The sequence below is a fragment of the Oncorhynchus kisutch genome, unplaced genomic scaffold (assembly GCF_002021735.2).
Source record: "Oncorhynchus kisutch isolate 150728-3 unplaced genomic scaffold, Okis_V2 scaffold1029, whole genome shotgun sequence".
Lineage (NCBI taxonomy): Eukaryota > Metazoa > Chordata > Actinopteri > Salmoniformes > Salmonidae > Oncorhynchus > Oncorhynchus kisutch.
Window position 1 is genome coordinate 69486 of NW_022262974.1, and position 22112 is coordinate 91597.

The window sequence follows — 22112 nt, forward strand, 5'->3', positions numbered from 1 at the left end:
GGGTGTTAAGCATGTTCCAGTTTAGGTCGCCTAGCAGCACGAACTCTGAAGATAGATGGGGGGCAATCAGTTCACATATGGTGTCCAGAGCACAGCTGGGGGCAGAGGGTGGTCTATAGCAGGCGGCAACGGTGAGAGACTTGTTTTTTGAGAGGTGGATTTTTAAAAGTAGAAGTTCAAATTGTTTGGGTACAGACCTGGATAGTAGGACAGAACTCTGCAGGCTATCTTTGCAGTAGATTGCAACACCGCCCCCTTTGGCAGTTCTATCTTGTCTGAAAATGTTGTAGTTTGGAATTAAAATGTCTGAGTTTTTGGTGGTCTTCCTAAGCCAGGATTCAGACACAGCTAGAACATCCGGGTTGGCAGAGTGTGCTAAAGCAGTGAATAGAACAAACTTAGGGAGGAGGCTTCTAATGTTAACATGCATGAAACCAAGGCTATTACGGTTACAGAAGTCGTCAAAAGAGAGCGCCTGGGGAATAGGAGTGGAGCTAGGCACTGCAGGGCCTGGATTCACCTCTACATCGCCAGAGGAACATAGGAGGAGTAGAATAAGGGTACGGCTAAAAGCTATGAGAATTGGTCGTCTAGAACGTCTGGAACATAGAGTAAAAGGAGGTTTCTGGGGGCGATAAAATAGCATCAAGGTATAATGTACAGACAAATGTATGGTAGGATGTGAATACAGTGGAGGTAAACCTAGGTATTGAGTGATGAAGAGAGAGATATTGTCTCTAGAAACATCGTTGAAACCAGGAGATGTCATTGCATGTGTGGGTGGTGGAACTAATAGGTTGGATAAGGTATAGTGAGCAGGACTAGAGGCTCTACAGTGAAATAAGCCAATAAACACTAACCAGAACAGAAATGGACAAGACATATTGACATTAAGGATAGGCATGCTTAGTCGAGTGATCAAAAGGGTCCGGTGAGTGGAGAGGTTGGTTGGTGATTTAGACAGCTAGCCAGGGCATCGGTAGCAAGCTAGCATAGGATGGAGGTCTGTTGTTAGCCACCCCTTACGTTCCGTCAGTAGATTAGTGGGGTTCCGTGTGGTAGAGGGGATTAATCCAAATCACACAACAACAACAAAAATAAAAACAATAGATATAGTTATAGAGGCCCAAGAAGAAAACATAATAATAATAATAAAAAAATAAAAAAATAAAAATAAAAATAAAATAAATTAAAAATAAATTGTTTATTCAGATAGCAGCCGGTAAGACAGCTAACGGTTAGCAGGCCGCAGATGGGCGTTCAGGTAACGTCGCGACGGAGGAGCCAGCCGAATAACTCCATCGGGTAGATAACGTCGGCAGTCCAGTTGTGAAGGCCCGGTGGGGCTCCGCGAAGGCAGTAAAACGGGTCCGGATAGGTGACTGCAGCCCAGGTGTGATTGATGGAACTCAGGAGTGATTGACGGAGCTTGCTAGCTCCGGAATAATTGATGTTTGCTCCGGAATCGACGAAGGCCGATAGTCACACGGATAGCAGCTAGCTAGCTGTGAGATCCGGGTATGAATGTCCAGAGAGCAGTCGAAATCCAGGGACATGAAGAGAAAAATTGGTCCGGTATGTTCCGTTCCGAGCCGCGCCGTACAGAACTGGCGATAGATTTTCGAGCTAAAGGATAGCTGATGACCACAAACCGTGGTTAGCTGAATATTAACGATTTGCCAGTAAAGGAGCTAACTAGCTTCTGAACTAGCTTCTGGATTAGCTTCTGGCTAGTTTCAGGCTAGCTTCTTGGAGTTTCTGGCTAGCTTCTTGGAGGATTACAGATCTGAGGTAAATAATACTTTTTTATAAATATACATTGGTGAGGCGGGTTGCAGGAGAGTGTTTTGAAGATGAGTTGATGGAAAATAAAAATAAAATGTATGTGAAAAAGTTGTAAATATATATATATATATACAGGACACGACAAGACGAGGACAAAAGACGTCTGAACTGCTATGCCACCTTGGAGAACCTTTCCCTACCACTTAATATGATTCCCCCTTTTCAACCGACATGACCCCTCCCCCCTTCAACCGTCATGACCCCTCCCCCCTTCAACCGACATGACCCCTCCCCCCTTCAACCGACATGACCCCTCCCCCCTTCAACCGACATGACCCCTCCCCCCCTTCAACCGACATGACCCCTCCCCCCTTCAACCGACATCACCCCTCCCCCCCTTCAACCGACATCACCCCCCCCCCCCTTCAACCGACATCACCCCCCCCCCCCCCCCTTCAACCGACATCACCCCCCCCCCTTCAACTGACATCACCCCTCCCCCCTTCAACCAACACCCCCCCTTTATTGCTGGTGGCCAGTAATAAACTGGTCCTGAACATCTCTAAAACTAAGAGCATTGTATTTGGTACAAATCATTCCCTAAGTTCTAGACCTCAGCTGAATCTAGTAATTTAATGGTGCGGTTGTTGAACAAGTTGAGGAGACTAAATTACTTGGTGTTACCTTAGACTGTAAATTGTCATGGTCAAAACATATAGATTCAATGGTTGTAAAGATGGGACATGTCTAGCCATAATAAAGAGATGCTCTGCTTTTTTGACACCACACTCCAAAAAGCAAGTCCTGCAGGCTCTAGTTTTGTCTAATCTTGATTATTATCCAGTCGTGTGGTCCAGTGCTGCAAGGAAAGACCTAGTTAAGCTGCAGCTGGCCCAGAACAGAGCGGAACGTTTTGCTCTTCATCGTAATCAGAGGGCTGATATAAATACTATGCTGCCAGTCTCTTGGCTAATAGTTTTTATAAGAAACATTAATATGTTGGAAATCCCAAATTGTTTGCATAGTCAACTTACACACACTTATCCCACCAGACATGCCACCAGGGGTCTTTTCACAGTCCCCAAATCCAGAACAAATTCAAGAAAGCGTACAGTATTATATAGAGCCCTTATTGCATGGAACTCCCTTCCATCTCAGATTGCTCAAATAAACACCAAACCTGGTTTCGAAAAACAGATAAATCAACACCTCATTGGCAAAATAACGCTCCCCTATTAGACCTTGTTAGCTTGTGTCTATACATTGATATGGAGGCTACTTCTGCCTTTACAAAATATGTATGTAGTTCTGTCCTTGAGCTGTCCTTGTCTATTAGTGTTCTGTATCATGTCATTCTGTATCATGTTTTGTGTGGACCCCAGGAAGAGTAGCTGCTGCTTTTGCAACAGTTAACGGGGATCCACCTCCCCCTTTTCAACTGACATCTCAACCCCCCCCCTTTCCTCTTCTCTAACCCATAGGAAGCGGGCGGCCTCCAAGTCGTCCAACAGCTCCCACAAGTACAAGGGCAACTCCAAGGACCTGAAGCCTCCAGACCTATGGATCCACCACGAGCGGCTGGAGCTCAAGCCCATTGACAAGTCCCCCGAGCCCAACCCGGTGATGACTGACACCCCCATCCCCCGCACCTCGCAGGACATCAACCCCGTGGACCCCAGCCTGGACAACAGCCTGCTGCAGAGACGGAACTCCTACCGAGGTCAGATTGATGTAATCAGTTTGGGGATTCCTTTGTCTGTGTTTTGAAGAGGCTGTCTTTGTCGTTGTCATGCTAAACATTTCCTGCTTTTCATACATTTAACATTTCATACATTGTGTTTAGAGGGAAGAATCACCACTAACCAAACCCAGCCTCACGACTGAGTCACAGATTTCTCTCAGGAGCCAGATTACCAAATCCTTCGATTGTTCCTGTCAATCCAAGAACAGTTACATTTTCAGACGTTCTTCATTCAGAGTCACTACCAATAGTGATCAAGGAAAAAACTCTGACTTGCAGGCCACGAATCAGAAGACAGCATATCTGCGCTGGCAGGGCGCCGGGGGATGCGGCCTAAAATGATGATGCCCTTCGATACGCAGCCCCCCCAGCGTAAGTGTGTGTTTGGGATCTGTGCTCTCATTGGTCACACTGAGGTCAATAGATTATTTACCACTCAGACTATCGTACTGTTCAGCTGAAAGGAAAAGAATATGCTGGTTTCTCCCTCCCGTGATAATGCACTACAGTCAATAGACTGAGCGCACTACAGTCAACATGTGGTTCTATAGGATCTGTTTCTATATTTTAGCCTTCATCTCATTTCAGTTTAACACATTCATTCACTACCAAATTATGCTGCCAATTCAAATGTCCATCAGACGCACTCTGTGGAGTTATTGTATACGTGTGTATGGTTAAATACTACTGCTTTATGGTGTCACTATGAACCTGGCCTGTGTGTGTGTGTGTGTTTGAACAGCACTGCTTCCCCACCCCTTCGTCAGCACGGCTGATTAAATGTTGTCTCTGTGTGTGTGTCCATTCACAGCTGTGATTAGCGCTCACCCCATCCATTCCCTTGATAACCATCACCACCATTATCACACGGGCAGCCTGGCATCCCCGACACGCAGCTACCTCCATCACCACCAGGGCAGTGCCCACCTGCGCCCGCACGTCTGCGCCACCCCCATCTCCTATCTAGACATGGTGGGCTCCACAGGTGAGAGACCGCTGCCGCCCGCAGGATGGAGGAGGGAATACAAGCGGGCAGCGCCAAGGGCCCACCTGGTCGTTCTGTCTGTCTTTCTGGCCTGATTTTGAGGAAGAACACAGGAGCATTATCTTTCATCTTCATGTCCATCCGATAATCTGTGGGTCCACTGTGGGCTGTCACATCCTTTTATCTGTGGGTCCACTGTGGGGCTGTCACATCCTTTTATCTGTGGGTCCACTGTGGGGCTGTCACATCCTCTTATCTGTGGGTCCACTGTGGGGCTGTCACATCCTCTCATCTGTGGGTCCACTGTGGGGCTGTCACATCCTCTCATCTGTGGGTCCACTGTGGGGCTGTCACATCCTTTTATCTGTGGGTCCACTGTGGGGCTGTCACATCCTCTTATCTGTGGGTCCACTGTGGGGCTGTCACATCCTCTCATCTGTGGGTCCACTGTGGGGCTGTCACATCCTTTTATCTGTGGGTCCACTGTGGGGCTGTCACATCCTTTTATCTGTGGGTCCACCGTGGGGCTGTCACATCCTCTTATCTGTGGGTCCACTGTGGGGCTGTCACATCCTTTTATCTGTGGAGCGGTCTCATTTCATTGTTCTTGTGGCCTTGTCCACTATTCACTTGCCAATACTCATTAGTGTGTGACTTGCCTAGTTAAATAAAGGTCAAACAAATAAATAATAATAGTAATTTATAATACATTAAGCCAGTCATGACACCTTTGAGTGTTGCAGAACCAAACAACCTTGATAACAAATTTATTCCATATTTTCCACCAAACTCATCAGGCTTCATCCTGACGTTGATACTAACGCCTCCTATTTATGGACACAACCACTCTAGAACCCAGGCTATACACATACTGTCTCAAACACACCATCCACTGACCTGTCCCCCCCACACTCCTTTTGTGACTGCAGAGTCGGTGAGGAACACCCCCAGCACAGAGCCCCTCCCACCCCAGGCCCAGCCCCCCTGCCAAGCCGAGCACCAGCACCCGGAACCCGAGGGCAGCTACCAAGACTCCACGGCCACCGACGATGAGCCTAGCGCCAGCGGCAGCTACTGCAGTGCCGGCCAGCCCCCCACCGCCCACGTGCGCCCCACTCACCCCCTCAAGAGCTTTGCCGTGCCCGCCAACCCCGCCGCCATCTTCGAGTCGCCCGCCCTGCCCAGCATGCCGCTGCTTACTCAGACTGGTGAGGAGCACATCACGCATACATACATACATGTACACACACATGCACACCATGCATTAGGACAGGCGTATGTACTGCCAAAATAAAGGAAACACCAACATAGTGTCTTAATAGGGCGTTGGGCCACCAAGAGCCACCAGAACAGCTTCAAGGAGCCATGGCATAGATTCTACCAGTGTCTGGAACTCTATTGGAGGGATGTGACACCGGTCTTTTTTTACCCCTTTTTTCTCCCCAATTCCGTGGTATCCAATTAGTAGTAGTTAGTCTTGTCTCATCGCTACAACACCTGTACGGGCTCGGGAGAGGCGAAGGTCGAGAGCCATGCGTCCTCCGAAACACAACCCTACCAAGCCGCACTGCTTCTTGACACAACGCACATCCAACCCGGAAGCCAGCTGCACCAATGTGTCAGAGGAAACACCTGGCGACCTGGTCAGCGTGCACTGCGGCCGGCCCACCACAGGAGTCGCTAGTGCGCGATGAGACAAGGACATCCCTGCCGGCCAAACCCTCCCTCCCATACAGCCAATTGTGCGTTGCCCCATGGACCTCCCGGTCGCGGCCGGCTGTGACAGAGCCTGGGATCGAACCCAGAATCTCTGGTGACACAGCTAGCTCTGCGATGCAGTGCCTTAGACCACAGCGCCACCCGGGAGGCGTGACACCGTTCTTCCACTAGAAATGCAATAGTTTGGTGTTTTGTTGATGGTGGAAAATGCTGTCAGGTGCTGCTCCAGAATCTCCCATAAGTGTTGGATTGGGTTGAGATCCAGTGACTCTCTCTCTCTCACACACACACACACACACCCTATGCTCCTTTGATACACCTGTTTCAAAGTCACTGAGATCTCTTCCATCCATGGTAGTCAAAATAATGGGCAACTGTAGACACCCTAAGAATGATGGGATGTTAATTGCTTAATTAACTCAGAACCTGCTTACAATATACTTTGTATCCCTCATTTACTCAAGCGTTTCCTTTATTTGGGCAGTTTTCTGTACATGTTTTACACCCCCACTGCAGATGAACATACACTGTTGGTAGAGCTTCTTGAGAAAGGAAAGGAAACACATTTAATGAAGATGACTTGTGATTCCCTCTAACTATCAATCCCTTTGGAACTGTGTCTGTCCTGCCTGTCCTGTCTGTGTCTGTCTCTCTTTCTGTCTGTATCTCTGTCTCTCTCTCTGTCTGTATCTCAGGGCCCCAGCTCCACTCAGTAAAGACAGCCTCCATCGGCACCCTGGGCAGGGTACGCCCCCCCATGTCAGTCACGGTGCCCAGTGCGCCAGACGTGCCCGAGACCAGCAAGATGCTGGAGGATGTAGACAGTGTGAGTACTGCTCCCCCCAGGTCTTAGTGTAGAAAGGCTACAACATGCTGATTATGACTGTTAAATCAGCTGGCATATCATGTCATGTTGGTTGTTATTGTAGTTTGCACACACTTTAAATACAGGAAGTACACATGAATTACTATGTCATGTTGGGGTAAAAACCTGGTCATAGATCAATCAAACCCATTGAACTAGTGAATATATTCCAAGATCATGTCATGTTTCTTTTTGGACACAATCCTAAATGACATTTAATCACATTTCTGTTTCTTTTCTCTCTTTATTCTTTGCAACTTGTTGCCTCCCTCACTGTTTTATGGTGTTATCGTTGGCTGCTTGTGATCATTGATATTATTGCATTCAATTTCTAATACTTCCTCTAAACCCATTGGAATGGTTTTGCCCATGATAATTCCCCTTAACCCATTGGAATGGTTTTGCCCATGATAATTCCCCTTAACCCATTGGAATGGTTTTGCACATACATTGATGTCTTGCCCCCTTTCAATGCCTTAACATATTGGTTGGCTGTTGATGCTGCTTTGTTTGTCTTGGGCTTGGCTTCATGCTGCAGTCCCATTGACCAATTCCCCACCCACCCTTTATTTTGTAAACCTCATTACTCCCACCCCCTCCAAAAACAAACTGACCCTCTCCTCTCCCTTCCCCAGGTCCTTGCCTCCCTCCCCTCCTGTTCCTCCCTTGCTCCCCGCAGTAACCCTGTTCCTTTCCCTCAGAGCTACGAGCCTGATGAGTTGACAGAGGAGATGGCCCACCTAGAGGACCTGATGAAGGACCTGAACGCTATAACCACAGCCTGAGAACCACACGCCCACTCATTACGCTGCTCACACACATACAAGCAGACACACACACACACACTGCCAGCCCTCAGCAAACTGGGAGCCCGATGCCCCGGTACAAAATGGATACCGTAAATGGATCTTACACACCCCACTCAAGACAAACAAAAAATCTCAACTGAAACTTTTCAACTTTTGGCTTACCTTGCTCAGTCTCAGGAAGGAGATGGCCATTTTAAAAAGCGACAGTTCACCTTTTTATGAAGAAACATTCTCAGAGACGATATCTAACATTGGTCGCATTCAACCAGAAGATTGTGAATTTTCTCAGCACAAAAACTGAAATGCATCAGAAGGTTGCTCTCATACTTTGATTGCCGTGGAGACCGCTCCTATGGTTGCCGGGGAGACCGCTCCTATGGTTGCCGGGGAGACCGCTCCTATGGTTGCCGGGGAGACCGCTCCTATGGTTGCCGGGGAGACCGCTCCTATGGTTGCCGGGGAGACCGCTCCGACAGACATCATATTGTGATTCCAAGTCAAGAGGAAGAGTCAAATATGCCGGTATTTCATGTTGGTGCTCACGAAACACAATCTAAACACAGTGTTTGTTTAATTAGTGTCACTTATTTGTGCGTTTTTGTATATCTATTGCCCTGTTTCAGTGAAGTGAACGTTGGACAACAGTCCCCTCCATTTCCATAAAAGCGGTAATTTTATAGCTATCATTTTGATCCAATGACGTCTGTTTTCCCTACTCTGTGTTATATATTGTGCCAAGTCTCTTATTATTCTCTAATATGCCATGTATGTTTTTTACATATCCGTATAGATATGTACATATGTTTTTTACATATCCGTATAGATATGTACATATGTTTTTACATATCCGTATAGATATGTACATATGTTTTTTACATATCCGTATAGATATGTACATATGTTTTTTACATATCCGTATAGATATGTACATATGTTTTTTATAAACGGCCTCATTCTATTCCCCCCCCCAGCCTAGCCAATCATTTCATTTTATTTGGGAGGAGAGTGACAAAATAGACCCTCAAACACTCACTTTTCATATCTTGTGGGGAGATGCCTTGCGTGTTAGTCCATTACATTTGAATGGTTTATTGCGTTCTCTGGCATTGTGTTGCCCCTTTATACATTGAAATGTTCAGTCTTTTTTTGTTTGTGGGAGCTCTGTTTCAAAAAGCCTTACGAAACGTGTCCGTACGTTTACATTGGAGATGACTGTGCCCTCTGTGGACGTTTTCCAGTTACACTGTGATCCCTCTGACACGCAGCATCACCACTCTCAGGCCAGCCTGGCCTTGGAGTGCCAAGTAGTAGGGCTTGTTAGCTGGTGACCTTTCAGAACCATCTGTGGGACATGAACCCTCCAGAGGCTGCTGGACTCGGAGTGCCTCACCCCGCAATCACACATCCTACCCAGTCAGTCGTTTCAATGGAATGGCAATATATCATATGAAAGTGCTATGAAATGGATGTCTTGTTTCCAAGAGCCAATATTTGGTTGAAGAGGTCTGTTTTTTGCTCTTTATCTCTCTGTCATGTGAAAACCAGGTTTTTCAATCAAGGATAAGTGTTTACTGTTATCTGAGGTCTGTTAAAGAAACACTGCTTCATCGCTCTTTTTAAATGCTACTTGCAACGATGTTGGCCTATTGAATGGGACTCCCAGATTCAGATTTTTTTTTTTACATGTAGTTTGTTTTGTATGAAGAAAAAATAAACTTGTTCTGTACACAATTCCAATGTAAAAAAATTAAATATGATAATGTAAGAAGCTAGTTTTTCATCTGCCCTCTTACCCAAAGAAATGTAATTGCAATCCTAGTTACATGCTCTACTTTTGTGAATACCATGTTTCTCATAATGTACATCATCATGAATGTCAATATAACTGTAAGAGATTTTACTTATGGATACAAAAGGAGCATGTATAAAAAGAATGAAAAAGAAAGTGGACCGTGGGAAAAAGACAGGACGCTAACCCGTTGGGAATAACCTATTAAGTTGTAGACAGTCAAGCCTGTATTGCACTTTTTCACAATTTTTGAAAAAAAATAATCTTCCATATCTTGTGTTTTAAATATAAAAGCGATGTTTCTGTAAAGTAGTGTCCTAGGTTAGCAGCAGGCAGCTGGTCTTGTTTTAATGGTCATTTGTTTTTGAGATATGAAATTGAGCGGCAGGTTTTACTGTGCTGCTGAGGTATTCTGTTGCTTGTTTCTGTACAGAGATCTCTTTGCTTTCTGTAGGATATTCTGTGGCTTAAAAAAAAAAAAGTTTGAGAAAAAATGTTTTTTTATTTTTATTGGTGCTCTTATACATTGTGTATCCAACTATTATGAATACTAACAAAGTTGAAGCTTCTACTTGTCTGTTTTGTCATGCATGTCGTATTTTATTGGTTGTGTGTGTTTGTCGTACATGCGTGTGTGTGTGGGCGTCGATCTATTTCTCCATGAGACTTTTTAATGGATGCCTGCCTTCATAGACTAGGTGTAACATCGTAAATGGAAATCCGGGACACTCAAATAAGTATATGTTACGTTTGTATGGAAACACAAGACAAGGTGGTTACTTAAGGTAAAAACAAAAGGAGGGTGGATGGATGGGCGTTATAACGTCTAGGATTTACGTACAGAAAAATAGAAAATGCTCAAGGATCACCTTGCCTTACTTATTCTCTATAATACTTACCGTAGCTCTGCTTAATACCAGTAACCAGTCATTGACCTGTTGGCACAGGCAACACTTTCATATACTGAGAGTCAACTATATATAGGCTGGAGTGTGATTGTCAATGGAGGAAGGGGACCTGAGGAGACATTACCACTTAGATCAAAGAGACGCTAGACGTGTTCACTTCGCCTGGTCCTAGATCTGAAAATACGCTTAGCAATGTCTTCGCAGCCATTGTTAAGCCAAACTTCCCTTTTTTTTTTAAATGAACTAAATAAAGAAATCGACAAACATGTCAAACCAGCCAAAGGAGGTTAATAGTTTTTACATTTTAAATGAACCAAGCCAGTGGAATACGTGAGCTGCATGCAGGTAAAAAGATGTGCACATTTATGGGGCTGAAGAACAGTATCAGAACGAACCAGTGACTCTCGGCAGTAAATCCAGATCTCTGTGAAGCTCAGTGACATAAGTGTTAATGGGTAGGAGAGTGAAGGAGGACGACTGTCAGGACCGGAGATACTCAAGTCAAAGAGAGAGAGCTAGGACAAAGCTCTTGCATCTATACACATTCTATGCAAATGAATGAAAATTAAATTGTTTTCTTCCTTTGAAACTCATTTGATCTATTGATCTTAACTTCACCAGGCAATTCTATATTAACCCCCAACATTACTTGGCTAGCATAACAATAGTTTACCTATCAATTATTACATCTTAATGGGGTTGGCCACATATAAATGCTTAGAACGTGAGAAATCCTTCATCGGCAAGACAAACCTGTTCGGTCATGAGGACTCACACAGGGGAGAAATCATACAGATGTCCAGAGTGCAGCAAAAGCTTTTCTAAAGCCAGTCATTTGAAAATTCATCATAGAATTCACACAGGTAAAAAATATATCGGTGTAAACGATGTGGCAAATCCTTCAGTCACGAGGTTAAACATGTAGACTCACACAGGTGACAAATCACATCAATGCGAATAAAGTGGAAACTCATTGAGGGCGAGACCAGACTGGCCCTTTGAGTTCTTTCTGGTTTCTCAATGGAAGTCGTACGTTGACGCGTCCATAACCATAACATTTCAATCCATTTTTCACATACAAAAATATCTGAGTTGAACTTTGGACGGGCCGAAGGATAAGTAACCATCCGTTTAGCGAATTAGAAAAGAGCATGCGTTTCACGTCACACACTCCACACGGACCAAAATGCATCCGTTTTAATTCGGTGTCCATTCTCCACGGGTCAGTACGGCCTTGACCTTGTAGTCAGAGCGGACATTTGGTCAAGCATACGACATTTCAAACAGGGGAGAAACCGTTTTGCTGCAATGAATGTGGTTCATGCTACACCAGAAATTCAAGTCTTAAAAGCATTTTGTGCTTTATGTGTCGAAAATGGTTAATATCAACCACTAAAATGGCATCAGTCAATTCCCTGAAGAGAAACTACTTTGTTGCCATGACTGTGGCAAACTCTTCCAAAACAAGAAGAACATTGATAAAAATATCAAGAGGAGACGAGGAGAAAATATATTGCTGTCATATATGTGTCAAATGCTTTAGACAACAATACACTGATGGGCATATGAAGATACACATGGAAGGAAGAGAATGGATTTCAAAGGGAGGCTGGTTAGGCTCACTCAGTCTGATTAAAAAAACATTTTTAATTACTTTTTAATCTGTTTTCTCTTAGACTGTAGGCCTACATTTGAACTTGTATCTGTTTTCAAATGACACTTCTGTCATCAATAAGAATCATTGTTCAGTAAAGTAGACTATCAAAAATAAATGATTTTGAATGATAATTTTGGAGCTATTGTTCCCTTTGTTTTTCTATGGCTATCAAACTGTTAATTTGTCAGGACTCTAGGGGACAGAGGGAGTTTCTCTCCTAACAAATACCTATAGAGGATCTCTTTCACAGCCTAATTTCCGTATGTCTCTGTCAGAATACTTTTTAAATGCATGCTTCTTTGAGTCCTTCCTATACGTTGTGACTGATAACACATGACTGGATTAGTGAAGGGTATAAGGACCCTCGCTTTCATCTGTCCAAATTAGTGATTAATTCAAGGAGAAGGTAGAGGTGTATTTTTAAAAACTCTGACCAAGCCACTTTAACCCATGCCCAACCTAACACCTGGCGCCACATGGTAATGAAAAAACATCACATATAATACAGAATGGCGGTTGAAATACATTATATAGGCTAGATATTTTATACAAGGTGCTTCATTATATTGCTATTTCCAGCACCATTTCCAGTTTTACAGTAGAAAGAATAGAGGTCTGTGACGTTCCTAAACGCGTTGCCGTTTAATCACCAGCAGGTGTCGCTCCAGACAGTACTTTGCACTTGTCAACTTCCGTTTAGAGACGTATCATCACAGACATGGCGGCTAGCTCACGGCGGAATCCCCCTCCTCTCCCTGGAGCAGAGAACCAAGACCCACTTTCCGAAATGGCAGATGAAGACAGTGACGAAGGGGAGGATATATTCGTTGGCAATGTAAGCACTAGGCATATCAGATGATACCAGTTACAGCTTGAAACCTGATTTGTACACCATTCCATAGCATGCTAATGTTAGCTAAGCTAGTAGCCCTGTACACTACAGAACGGAGTTTAGCCAGCTAGCTAGGCTAACATTAGCTAGCTACCTGTCAAGCACAACTCTTCAAGTCTCCATTCTGGTACAATCCATTAGATAGCTTACTGACGTTAACTCCTTTTGTTTTTTGATTGCAGTCAGCAAGCTGCACTCACTCAAACAATTACTAATTTATTAAGCGCTGCACTCCAGCCTAGATATCTACCTGTGTGAAGCTAGTCACAAAAAGGATTAACCATAATAGTGCATTTTTCGGTTCGCTTTCAAAATAAAAGTGACACAATAGTGGAAACGTGCTAAATTTGGACTAGCTAAACAATGTAGGAATGTTCTTATACATTCAACAAAAGACAATAATTAGTTTTGACACACACAAAAAATCAGTTGACAATCGCACTGTGGATGTATTAGACTAGAATTGCATTGTGGGCATACTTATATTTCATTCTACAGCCTTGCCTAAACATCACTGTTACCATGGTTATTCCATGGATAATCAGTCTGAAAGAAATCGCTGTAAAAAAATATGCAAATCTATGCAAGCTAAAATGTTGAATAAAATGATATGAGGTTACTTTACCGGTTGTCCGTGCAGAACCTACCGGCGCAGCAAAAAGTCAAGTAAACAATTATTTACTGTGGACATTTGATCTCCACAACTTTTTCCAGCACCTGTAAATTCTCTCACTTGTATTTTCCATCTCCATAGCATTTCACGTGATGCACAATATGTAAACAATAGCCGAATGTAATCGAACATGGTCCTGTCTATGCTTCGGTTAAACTCGGCCATTGTTGATATATTGGCCAAGTCATGCGAATTGCGTCAGTATTGGAAATAAAAACCAGAAATACAAACCGATATACAGACCAGCGTACTGAAAGTCGGGTTAATAACACTACTCTGTGGATAGTCCGTCTCGGATTACCGCCTATATAAGGAGTAAAGTATGTTTAAATTAAGTTTATTCAATGTTCTGACTTGTCTTATGACTGTTCACAAAAAGTGAGCCTACATGTTAGAGATGAGAGAAGAGTCTGCCACGCTGGGATTCGTAGAGACTATGTACAGGCTAACCTATGGATGTTGCACCCATGAAATGGAGTATCAGCCTACTCAGTGACATTCACAGAACGCTAATATGTGTGTAAACGCTACACAGTTGTTTTCTGTGAGTGTCACTCAATAGGCTGATACCCTATTTCATGCAACATCCTTAGGTTAGGCTGTACAGTGCATATAAGTATGCCAACAAATGCATTTCTAAAGTCTAATACATCCACAGTGCGATTTCAACTGATTTGTATTACTTTGGGTCAAATTAACTAATTATTGTCTTGAATCTGTATAACATCCGACCATTAACTAGTCCAAATATGGCATTATTCCACTATTTGTATTCGTTTGAATCTCTTTTAATGGGGCACTTTTATTTTGAACCGCAAATTCCACGATTGTTGCTAATCCTTAGTGTGGCTAGCTTCACACAGGTGTAGCTAGCCAAGGTGGCTAATTCTGTTTTGATTTTAGCCCATCTGGGCAATGGTTGACCTCACTCTTGTTCAGGACCGGGGCAGCTGATAATGTAACTAACTAGCTTGTTAAATCGGTTCTATTCACTGCACGTTGGCTAGCTAGTTCTACTAATATCTATATATCTAACTTCAGTTGGACATACACTTGTTTCCACCCAAATAAAGGAAAAGATGAGAAATTGTCTTCAAATCCCATAGTGGACATCAGTCTACACTTGAACAGTTACCCCCACCTTCATTTTTGACGAAAATGAGTTTGATAGTAATGGACATGTGGCTATGTAGGCCCATTTATTCTGTTGCATCATTGTAATACAGCAATGTAATACACAACTAAAGGGACAATTCACTATTTTCCAACACTAAATTCATCATCTCCAACACCCCCAACATCAACATGTGAACATGGTGGGTTTATATGTTTTTGAGTCAAAAAACACATCTTCCTATCTCTTCTACTTCAAAACACAAATGCACCATTTTCATATGTTGATGTTGAGCTGGTGCTGGAGATGAATATGAAGTTACAAGTTTTTTTTATTTTTTATAATTGCCTTTGTCACAATCAACTGACCTGGCCCCTTTTCACTGATAACCCAAGTCCACCCCACACAAATATTGTGGTTTGTGCTTCTCCTTGTATGTGAAAGGTTTAAACGCCGGCACTAAAAAAGTGACCTGTTTTAATACCCTCAATTCTAAGTGCTGTACTCTTTATTGATGTTTCTGTATTCCCCTTCAGAGCAACCCTGTTGCAGAGGCCTTTCAGCCTGACACAGCCAATGGTGAAGAACCAGCTGACCTCTTCAGTGAAGCAGAAACTAGCACCGCTGCCAACAGTTACATCACAAACTCTAAGTCCAACGGTGTCCATTCAGACAATGAGAATGATCTATTTGCAGGTATGTTATCATTTTTACCTTTTATTATTACCCCTACTAGACTGAAAAGCAGAATTGGTTCATCTCCCTGTGACGTCCTTGCTTATGTTATATGTTGCCCCCCCCCCCTTTGTCCCCGTCCCCTCAGAGGTCTCGGTGGAGCTGTCCATGGAGAACCCCAGCACCACAGCCAAGTCCTCTGGAGCTGAATTCACCCCATCACTTACACTATCAGCAACACAACCTGAGTCTATGGAGCAGGTAGGCTATAACAGGACATCAGAAACACAACCGAGGTCTATAGAGCAGGTAGGCTACAACAGGACATCAGCAACACAACCCAGGTCTATGGAGCAGGTAGGCTACAACAGGACATCAGCAACACAACCCAGGTCTATGGAGCAGGTAGGCTACAACCGGACATCAGCAACACAACCCAGGTCTATAGAGCAGGTAGGCTACAACAGGACATCAGCAACACAACCCAGGTCTATGGAGCAGGTAGGCTACAACTGGACGTCAGCATCACCACCCAGGTCTATGGAGCAGGTAGGCTACAACAGGACATCAGCAACACAACCCAGGTCTATGGAGCAGGTAGGCTACAACAGGACATCAGCAACACAACCCAGGTCTATGGAGCAGGTAGGCTATAACAGGACATCAGAAACACAACCCAGGTCTATGGAGCAGGTAGGCTACAACAGGACATCAGCAACACAACCCAGGTCTATGGAGCAGGTAGGCTACAACATGACATACCCAACAAATTCCACCACAGTTTAGTTTAATGTAATATGTTGTTGTCTGCTGCTCGTTGCTTTGGAGGGCCATTATGCCATACCGTAATTATTATCAGCCCTCAAAAGACAGATACAGGGGATAGGGAACACTGCTGACCTTATGAGACTAGCAAAACCCAAAATGTTTTCATCATATGCAGCATTAGCAAAAGAGAGAGAATAATAACAGTAAATGTAAGTGCAATTTCCCGAAGTCTTGTTGTTCACCAGCTCATTTCCACCAATTCAGTTGGAAGAGGAAAAGGATGAGGACAGCTTTGACATGGAGGTTGCTGTCACCAATCCAGAGAAAATTGGTAAGGAATATATATTTTTTTTCACTATCTTTGAACTGATGTTTGGCAACCATTTAGAAGCATTGGAAGTGTGTATTGTGGTTTAATCCATGGAAGCTATGATGTAATTATCTCATCTTCCTTTCAATTGAGTTGAGTTTTTAAAGTAGGAAGCCAAGATGGCATTGCTGGGAGAGGGAGTGTTTTCTTGCTTGTCCAAGCAACTTTGAGGGTTAGGAGTGTAATATTGGCTATCAATATAGCAATAACTAACTATAGCTTTAGCTACACATGGCAAGTTGAGAGTTTTGATTTGTCAATTTGAATGGGAGAACACAACAAAGACAACAGGAGATGGAATATCAAAACCTCACAGAAGCCGACAGGCATGCTAGCTAGCTACGACAAGAGCCAGAACAGCATGTATACACAAGATGCCGTGAGCTCAAGACGGACCAGATCCTTGAAACCTCTTTACCTCAGTTTAGTTTTTAAATGTTGTTCACGCTTGGTCCTGGAGGGTTGTAGCCAGGATATGTTTTTTTAATTGTTTTTTTTACAGTTTGTGTGTCATTTTCCCATCTCTCGGATTTCATATTTGAAACTAAACTATGTCTCAACCTCTGTAACCTGACAATTTGATTTTCCCTTTTAGGAGATGGCATGAACGCTTACATGGCCTACAAGGTGTCCACTCGGGTATGTAACTTCTGCAGCAGCAAAATCAGGACTTTTTAAACAACTCGTTTTTGTTTTGGTCATGTATACAGTAGTACTCCCAAACCATTTTTTCTATACTTTGCACTGTGACCATGAACAATTTGAAGGAATTACTCTGCTTGTGTTGAGTAGGCCTACTTCTGCCAGTGTCCTCTATGGAATCAGAACTTGTGATTTCGTCTTGCGCAAACTGATACTAAGCCTCACTAATTCCACCCCCTAGACTACATTACCCATGTTCAGGAACAGGACATTCTCGGTGTGGAGGAGGTTCAGTGATTTCCTTGGTCTGTATGAGAAGCTGTCAGTGAAGCACTCTCTGAACGGCTGTATCATCCCTCCACCACCAGAGAAGAGCGTTGTGGGTAAGGAACTACATTTTTCAGTTTATGTCTGCCAGCCAGTTTCAAAAACCTGGTTGCAGGTATAGTATGCAAACCCGGTAGATTTCACAGGTGCAGGGTACTGATCACGGCACATGGAATACAGAAAGACACTAGTAACACCATGTCTTGACTCCCTAGGGATGACCAAAGTGAAGGTGGGAAAGGATGACTCTTCCTCGGCTGACTTTGTGGAGAGGAGGAGAGCGGCTCTGGAGAGGTAGAACCTGAAGAAGCACCTTTTACCATTATTGTACTCAGACTTTGCATGTACAGCACGGTGAAGTATCATGTTCAGATTGTGTTTTATATTAGCCTGTTGATATTTGTCATATTCCTTTGCTTTTGTTAAGAATGTATTGCTGTATCTTCATTGCTATGGCAGGCATTGCAGTGTTTCCTCCCTGTAGTCTAGCCCGTTGATATTTGTGGGATTTTCTAGGTACCTGCAGAGAGTAGTGTGTCACCCATCCCTGTTACAAGACCCTGATGTCAGAGAGTTCCTGGAAAGAGACGAGGTAGGTGCTCTAAAGTCATTAGCTGTCAATACTGTCACAGACTACTGGAATCATGCATTAATTTGTTCACTGCGTGTGTGTGTCTGCGTGCGTGTGTGTCTGCGTGCGTGTGTGTCTGCGTGCGTGCGTCTGCTTGTGTCTGCGTGCGTGCGTGCGTGTGTGTCTGCGTGCGTGCGTGCGTGCGTGCGTGCGTGTGTGTGTGTGTGTCTGTCAGCTGCCTAGGGCGGTGGGTACACACACACTGAGTGGAGCTGGTTTCCTGAAGATGATCAACAGAGCATCAGATGCTGTCAGTAAGATGACCATCAAGATCAGCGACTCGGATGCTGTAAGACAATCACTGTTCTGGTTGATTTACTCAAATGCCAAACAAGAAATCATAGCAGTAAAGTCAGTTATCTAAATTAATGTTGGAGCTTTTGCATTTATTAATTTTTTCTGTAAAATGATGATATTTTTCTTTCCTGTCTGCTAAACGGGATGCGTATGCCTCTGTAAAGCTTTGGGTCGATACGTCCCCTTTGTCATTCAAATTAGTTGAATTGATGTAGATTGGTTGCCTGATCGTACCTCCCACGTTGCTTTGTGTTCCAGTGGTTTGACAACAAACTGCAGGAGGTGGAGAGCGAGGAGCTGCAGCTGAGGAAACTCCATGCGGTGGTGGACTCCCTGGTCAACCACAGAAAGGGTGAGATTCACAGAAAAAAGATGTCTGCTTTAAAACCCTTTTGATAAGATTGGAGCTTTAAAGCAGATTGGAGCTTTTTAAAATTATGACCCTGTTATATCTGTTGTTTCGTCAGAGCTCTGCGGGAACACAGCAGTGTTCGCCAAGAGCATGGCCATGCTGGGCAACTCGGAGGACAACACAGCTCTGTCCCGGGCCCTCTCCCAACTGGCTGAGGTGGAGGACAAGATGGAGACGCTACACCAGGAGCAGGCGGCCAGTGACTTCTTCATCTTGGCCGAGCTGCTGGCCGACTACATCCGCCTACTAGGGGCCGTCAGGGTACTGAAACTTCATTCTACATCCGCCTACTAGGGGCCGTCAGGGTACTGAAACTTCATTCTACATCCGCCTACTAGGGGCCGTCAGGGTACGGAAACTTCATTCTACATCCGCCTACTTAGGGGCCGTCAGGGTACGGAAACTTCATTCTACATCCGCCTACTTAGGGGCCGTCAGGGTACGGAAACTTCATTCTACGGCCTGAATTTTAAATAGAACGCTACGACTACATTAACTGGATGAGTAAATCCAAAATGTCTATGGAAGATTAGTGCAAACGCTGCTAGATTTGGTGCTAAACTGGGTAGCTACTAGCTAGAATCTGTGTGCCCTCGATGTGAAATTGATGTGGTGCAGATTTTGGTCTGAACTCGTGCTGTGCGCTTAATTTGGGCATTCTCGTTATGTTGTCCTCAGGGCTGTTTTGAGCAGCGCATGAAAACGTGGCAGCGCTGGCAGGAGGCTCAGAGCACCCTGCAGAAGAAGAGGGAGGTTGAGGCAAAGCTTCTGTGGGCCAACAAGCCTGACAAACTACAACAGGCCAAAGAGGAGATCACTGAGGTACAGGAGCCAGCACTGTGTTAATGCATGCTTAAAGGGAGGTGGTATTGCTTTGACTTCTAGTTCCACATTAAACTCTCCTTCTTCCCCTCATGTCTTTCACAGTGGGAGGGTAAAGTCACTCAGTACGAGAGGGATTTTGACAGGATCTCTGTAACCGTCCGCAAGGAATTCCTCAGGTTTGAGGTAAGGATTTATTAATTTTTTGCATCGGAGCAACATCTTGCTCCCGTATTCAGGGTAGTTTTGCATGAGAAAATCTACATGACCGTTATTTTCTTCCCCTCCATCTAACAGAAAGAGAAGTCCAATGACTTCAAAAGCCAGATAGTGAAATATCTGGAGTCTCTTCTACAGTCTCAACAGCGGGTAATCTGTACTCTTTTTTAAAATCTCTTCAAATGTGTGTTTTTCCATGTAACTGTTTGCTTGAAATATTGGTCTTTATACTCCAGATATTGATGTGCTCTCTTTTCACTTTTCCCCCTCTTGGATCTAGCACGTAAAGTTCTGGGAAGCATTCCTGCCTGAAGCAAAAGCGATAGCATGATGAGGCTTGAGGACGTTAGGAAGAGAACGACTGCCTTTTTGAACACTTTACCTCCTGACTCTGTACCCAGAAGACAATGCAACAGAGGGGACAACTACTCTACATCTCATCCATATTATTTTAGCATTAGTGATTTATTTTCCAGCTTTTCAGTATGCTCTACATCGGCACAATGTATCGATTCAACAGAGATGAATTTGACAGTCTAGCTTTTCTAAGTAAACATGTCAGTGGTGTAAGTGGGATATGTTTACTCCGTGTTCTTGGGCCACCCTTACTCCGATAGGAAGAGTTTGACTTAACAATCCTAAAGTGTTCACGTTTTGAGGTACTTCCCTAGAGTAGTAGTGTTTGTTTACAGTGGAGGGCAGTTCATAACTGTTTACAAAAGCTCATGAAATAACTTTTGGATCCACAAAAGCATAGAGGGGAATGTAGTAAATTGTGTGTGTCGTGTGAAATACCACTTTGACTAGAGAGCTCATTCAAACTGATAGACGGACTAATACCAACTGTCCTCAATTTGTGCATTTGCAGACCTACAGTGAAGGGACAAAATAATGGAAGCATGGAGTGTATGTTTATGGTGACCCATCAGATGAGTGTGCCTGCCTGTGTCTGTGCGTGTTCACCATTGTTTGATCATCAGTTGATATACATCTGTAACCTCAAATAATTATGATCAACAACAGTCTTTCTGAACTGACCATCAGTATATTTTTTACATCTGTGTTCAAACATGTAGCCTCATTGAATTCAATGTGATTGTGAAATATGTCATGTTCAGTGTTGGGAAAAGTACTCAATCGTCCTACTTGAGTAAAAGTACAAAGTAAAGGTCAATGCTATACATAAAATTCCTTATATTAAGCAAACCAGATGGCATGATTTTCTTTTTTTAAATGTATTTACAGACAGACTGTGGCACATAATTCTATTCTGCCTCAGCATTCAAAATGTAATAAGTTATTTTGGGTGTTGGGGTAAATGTATGGGAGTAGTACATATCTTTAGGAATGTGGTGGAGTAAAAGTAGTCAAATATAAATAGTAATGTAATGTACACATACCCAAGTATTTTTTTCTTCAGTACTTTAAACCAATGGTCAAGTTTCCTCGCAATTTTGATAAACTAGCAACAGTGCTTGACTTGGACTGAAATAGGTGTCAGTACTCATTTTGTGTGCTGGTACTGTTAAGGTGCAGGAAGTCCATAATACTTTTGAACTAAATATTCTATATAAGGTGCAGGAACTCGAGCAGTAGAAAATTAGGTGCCGCTATTCAGTTCCGGTTGGGGTTATACCCAAATCCAGCACTGACTAGCAGTGTGTAATGATGATGAAAGCAAAGTGATAACAAGTGTTGACTCCTTTAGTTTTCTTACCCAACATTTATATGAGTGTCTGTTCTTTTTCCTCGAGATGTGCTTTATTTTTGTAACCACTCGCATTTAGATAAGATATTCCTGAAAATTATATAGAAGTGAGTAATAAAGATGATTGACTGAACTTTGTTTAATGTTTGAGGCAGTTTTTTTTTGTCCATAAAATGTTATCAGTATCCAAAAATGTAGGACAGGGAATATCAAATTGAGGTTATTTGGTGCATGGTTTCAAACATTCTATCCACATAATATACATTTTAAATAACTGAGCTTGTATCATTGCATTGTTAAAACC

The 22112-nt window shown here is 43.6% G+C and overlaps 2 protein-coding genes across 2 annotated transcripts in view; both read left to right on the top strand.

Moving 5' to 3' along the window:
• Positions 1-10262, top strand: part of neo1a (neogenin 1a) — a gene marked incomplete at its 5' end in the record, with an annotated part of 54163 nt that extends 43901 nt beyond the window's left edge. Inside the window, 6 exons of the mRNA XM_031817449.1 lie at positions 3267-3505; positions 3806-3898; positions 4338-4511; positions 5441-5719; positions 6926-7056; positions 7731-10262. Of these exons, the coding sequence (XP_031673309.1) occupies positions 3267-3505; positions 3806-3898; positions 4338-4511; positions 5441-5719; positions 6926-7056; positions 7731-7880 (1066 nt within the window). The remainder of the gene's footprint in view (positions 1-3266; positions 3506-3805; positions 3899-4337; positions 4512-5440; positions 5720-6925; positions 7057-7730) is intronic.
• Positions 10263-12568: 2306 nt separating this feature from the next.
• On the top strand, positions 12569-21946 carry LOC116352700 (sorting nexin-1). The gene is made up of 15 exons (XM_031817450.1): positions 12569-13093; positions 15474-15633; positions 15761-15873; positions 16645-16711; positions 17346-17389; positions 17634-17775; positions 17935-18013; positions 18236-18311; positions 18526-18639; positions 18906-18999; positions 19115-19320; positions 19738-19881; positions 19987-20067; positions 20179-20250; positions 20381-21946. The coding sequence occupies exons 1-15, from the start codon at positions 12977-12979 to the stop codon at positions 20429-20431; spliced, it is 1560 nt and encodes a 519-aa protein (XP_031673310.1). The 5' UTR covers positions 12569-12976; the 3' UTR covers positions 20432-21946.
• Positions 21947-22112: the final 166 nt, after the last annotated feature.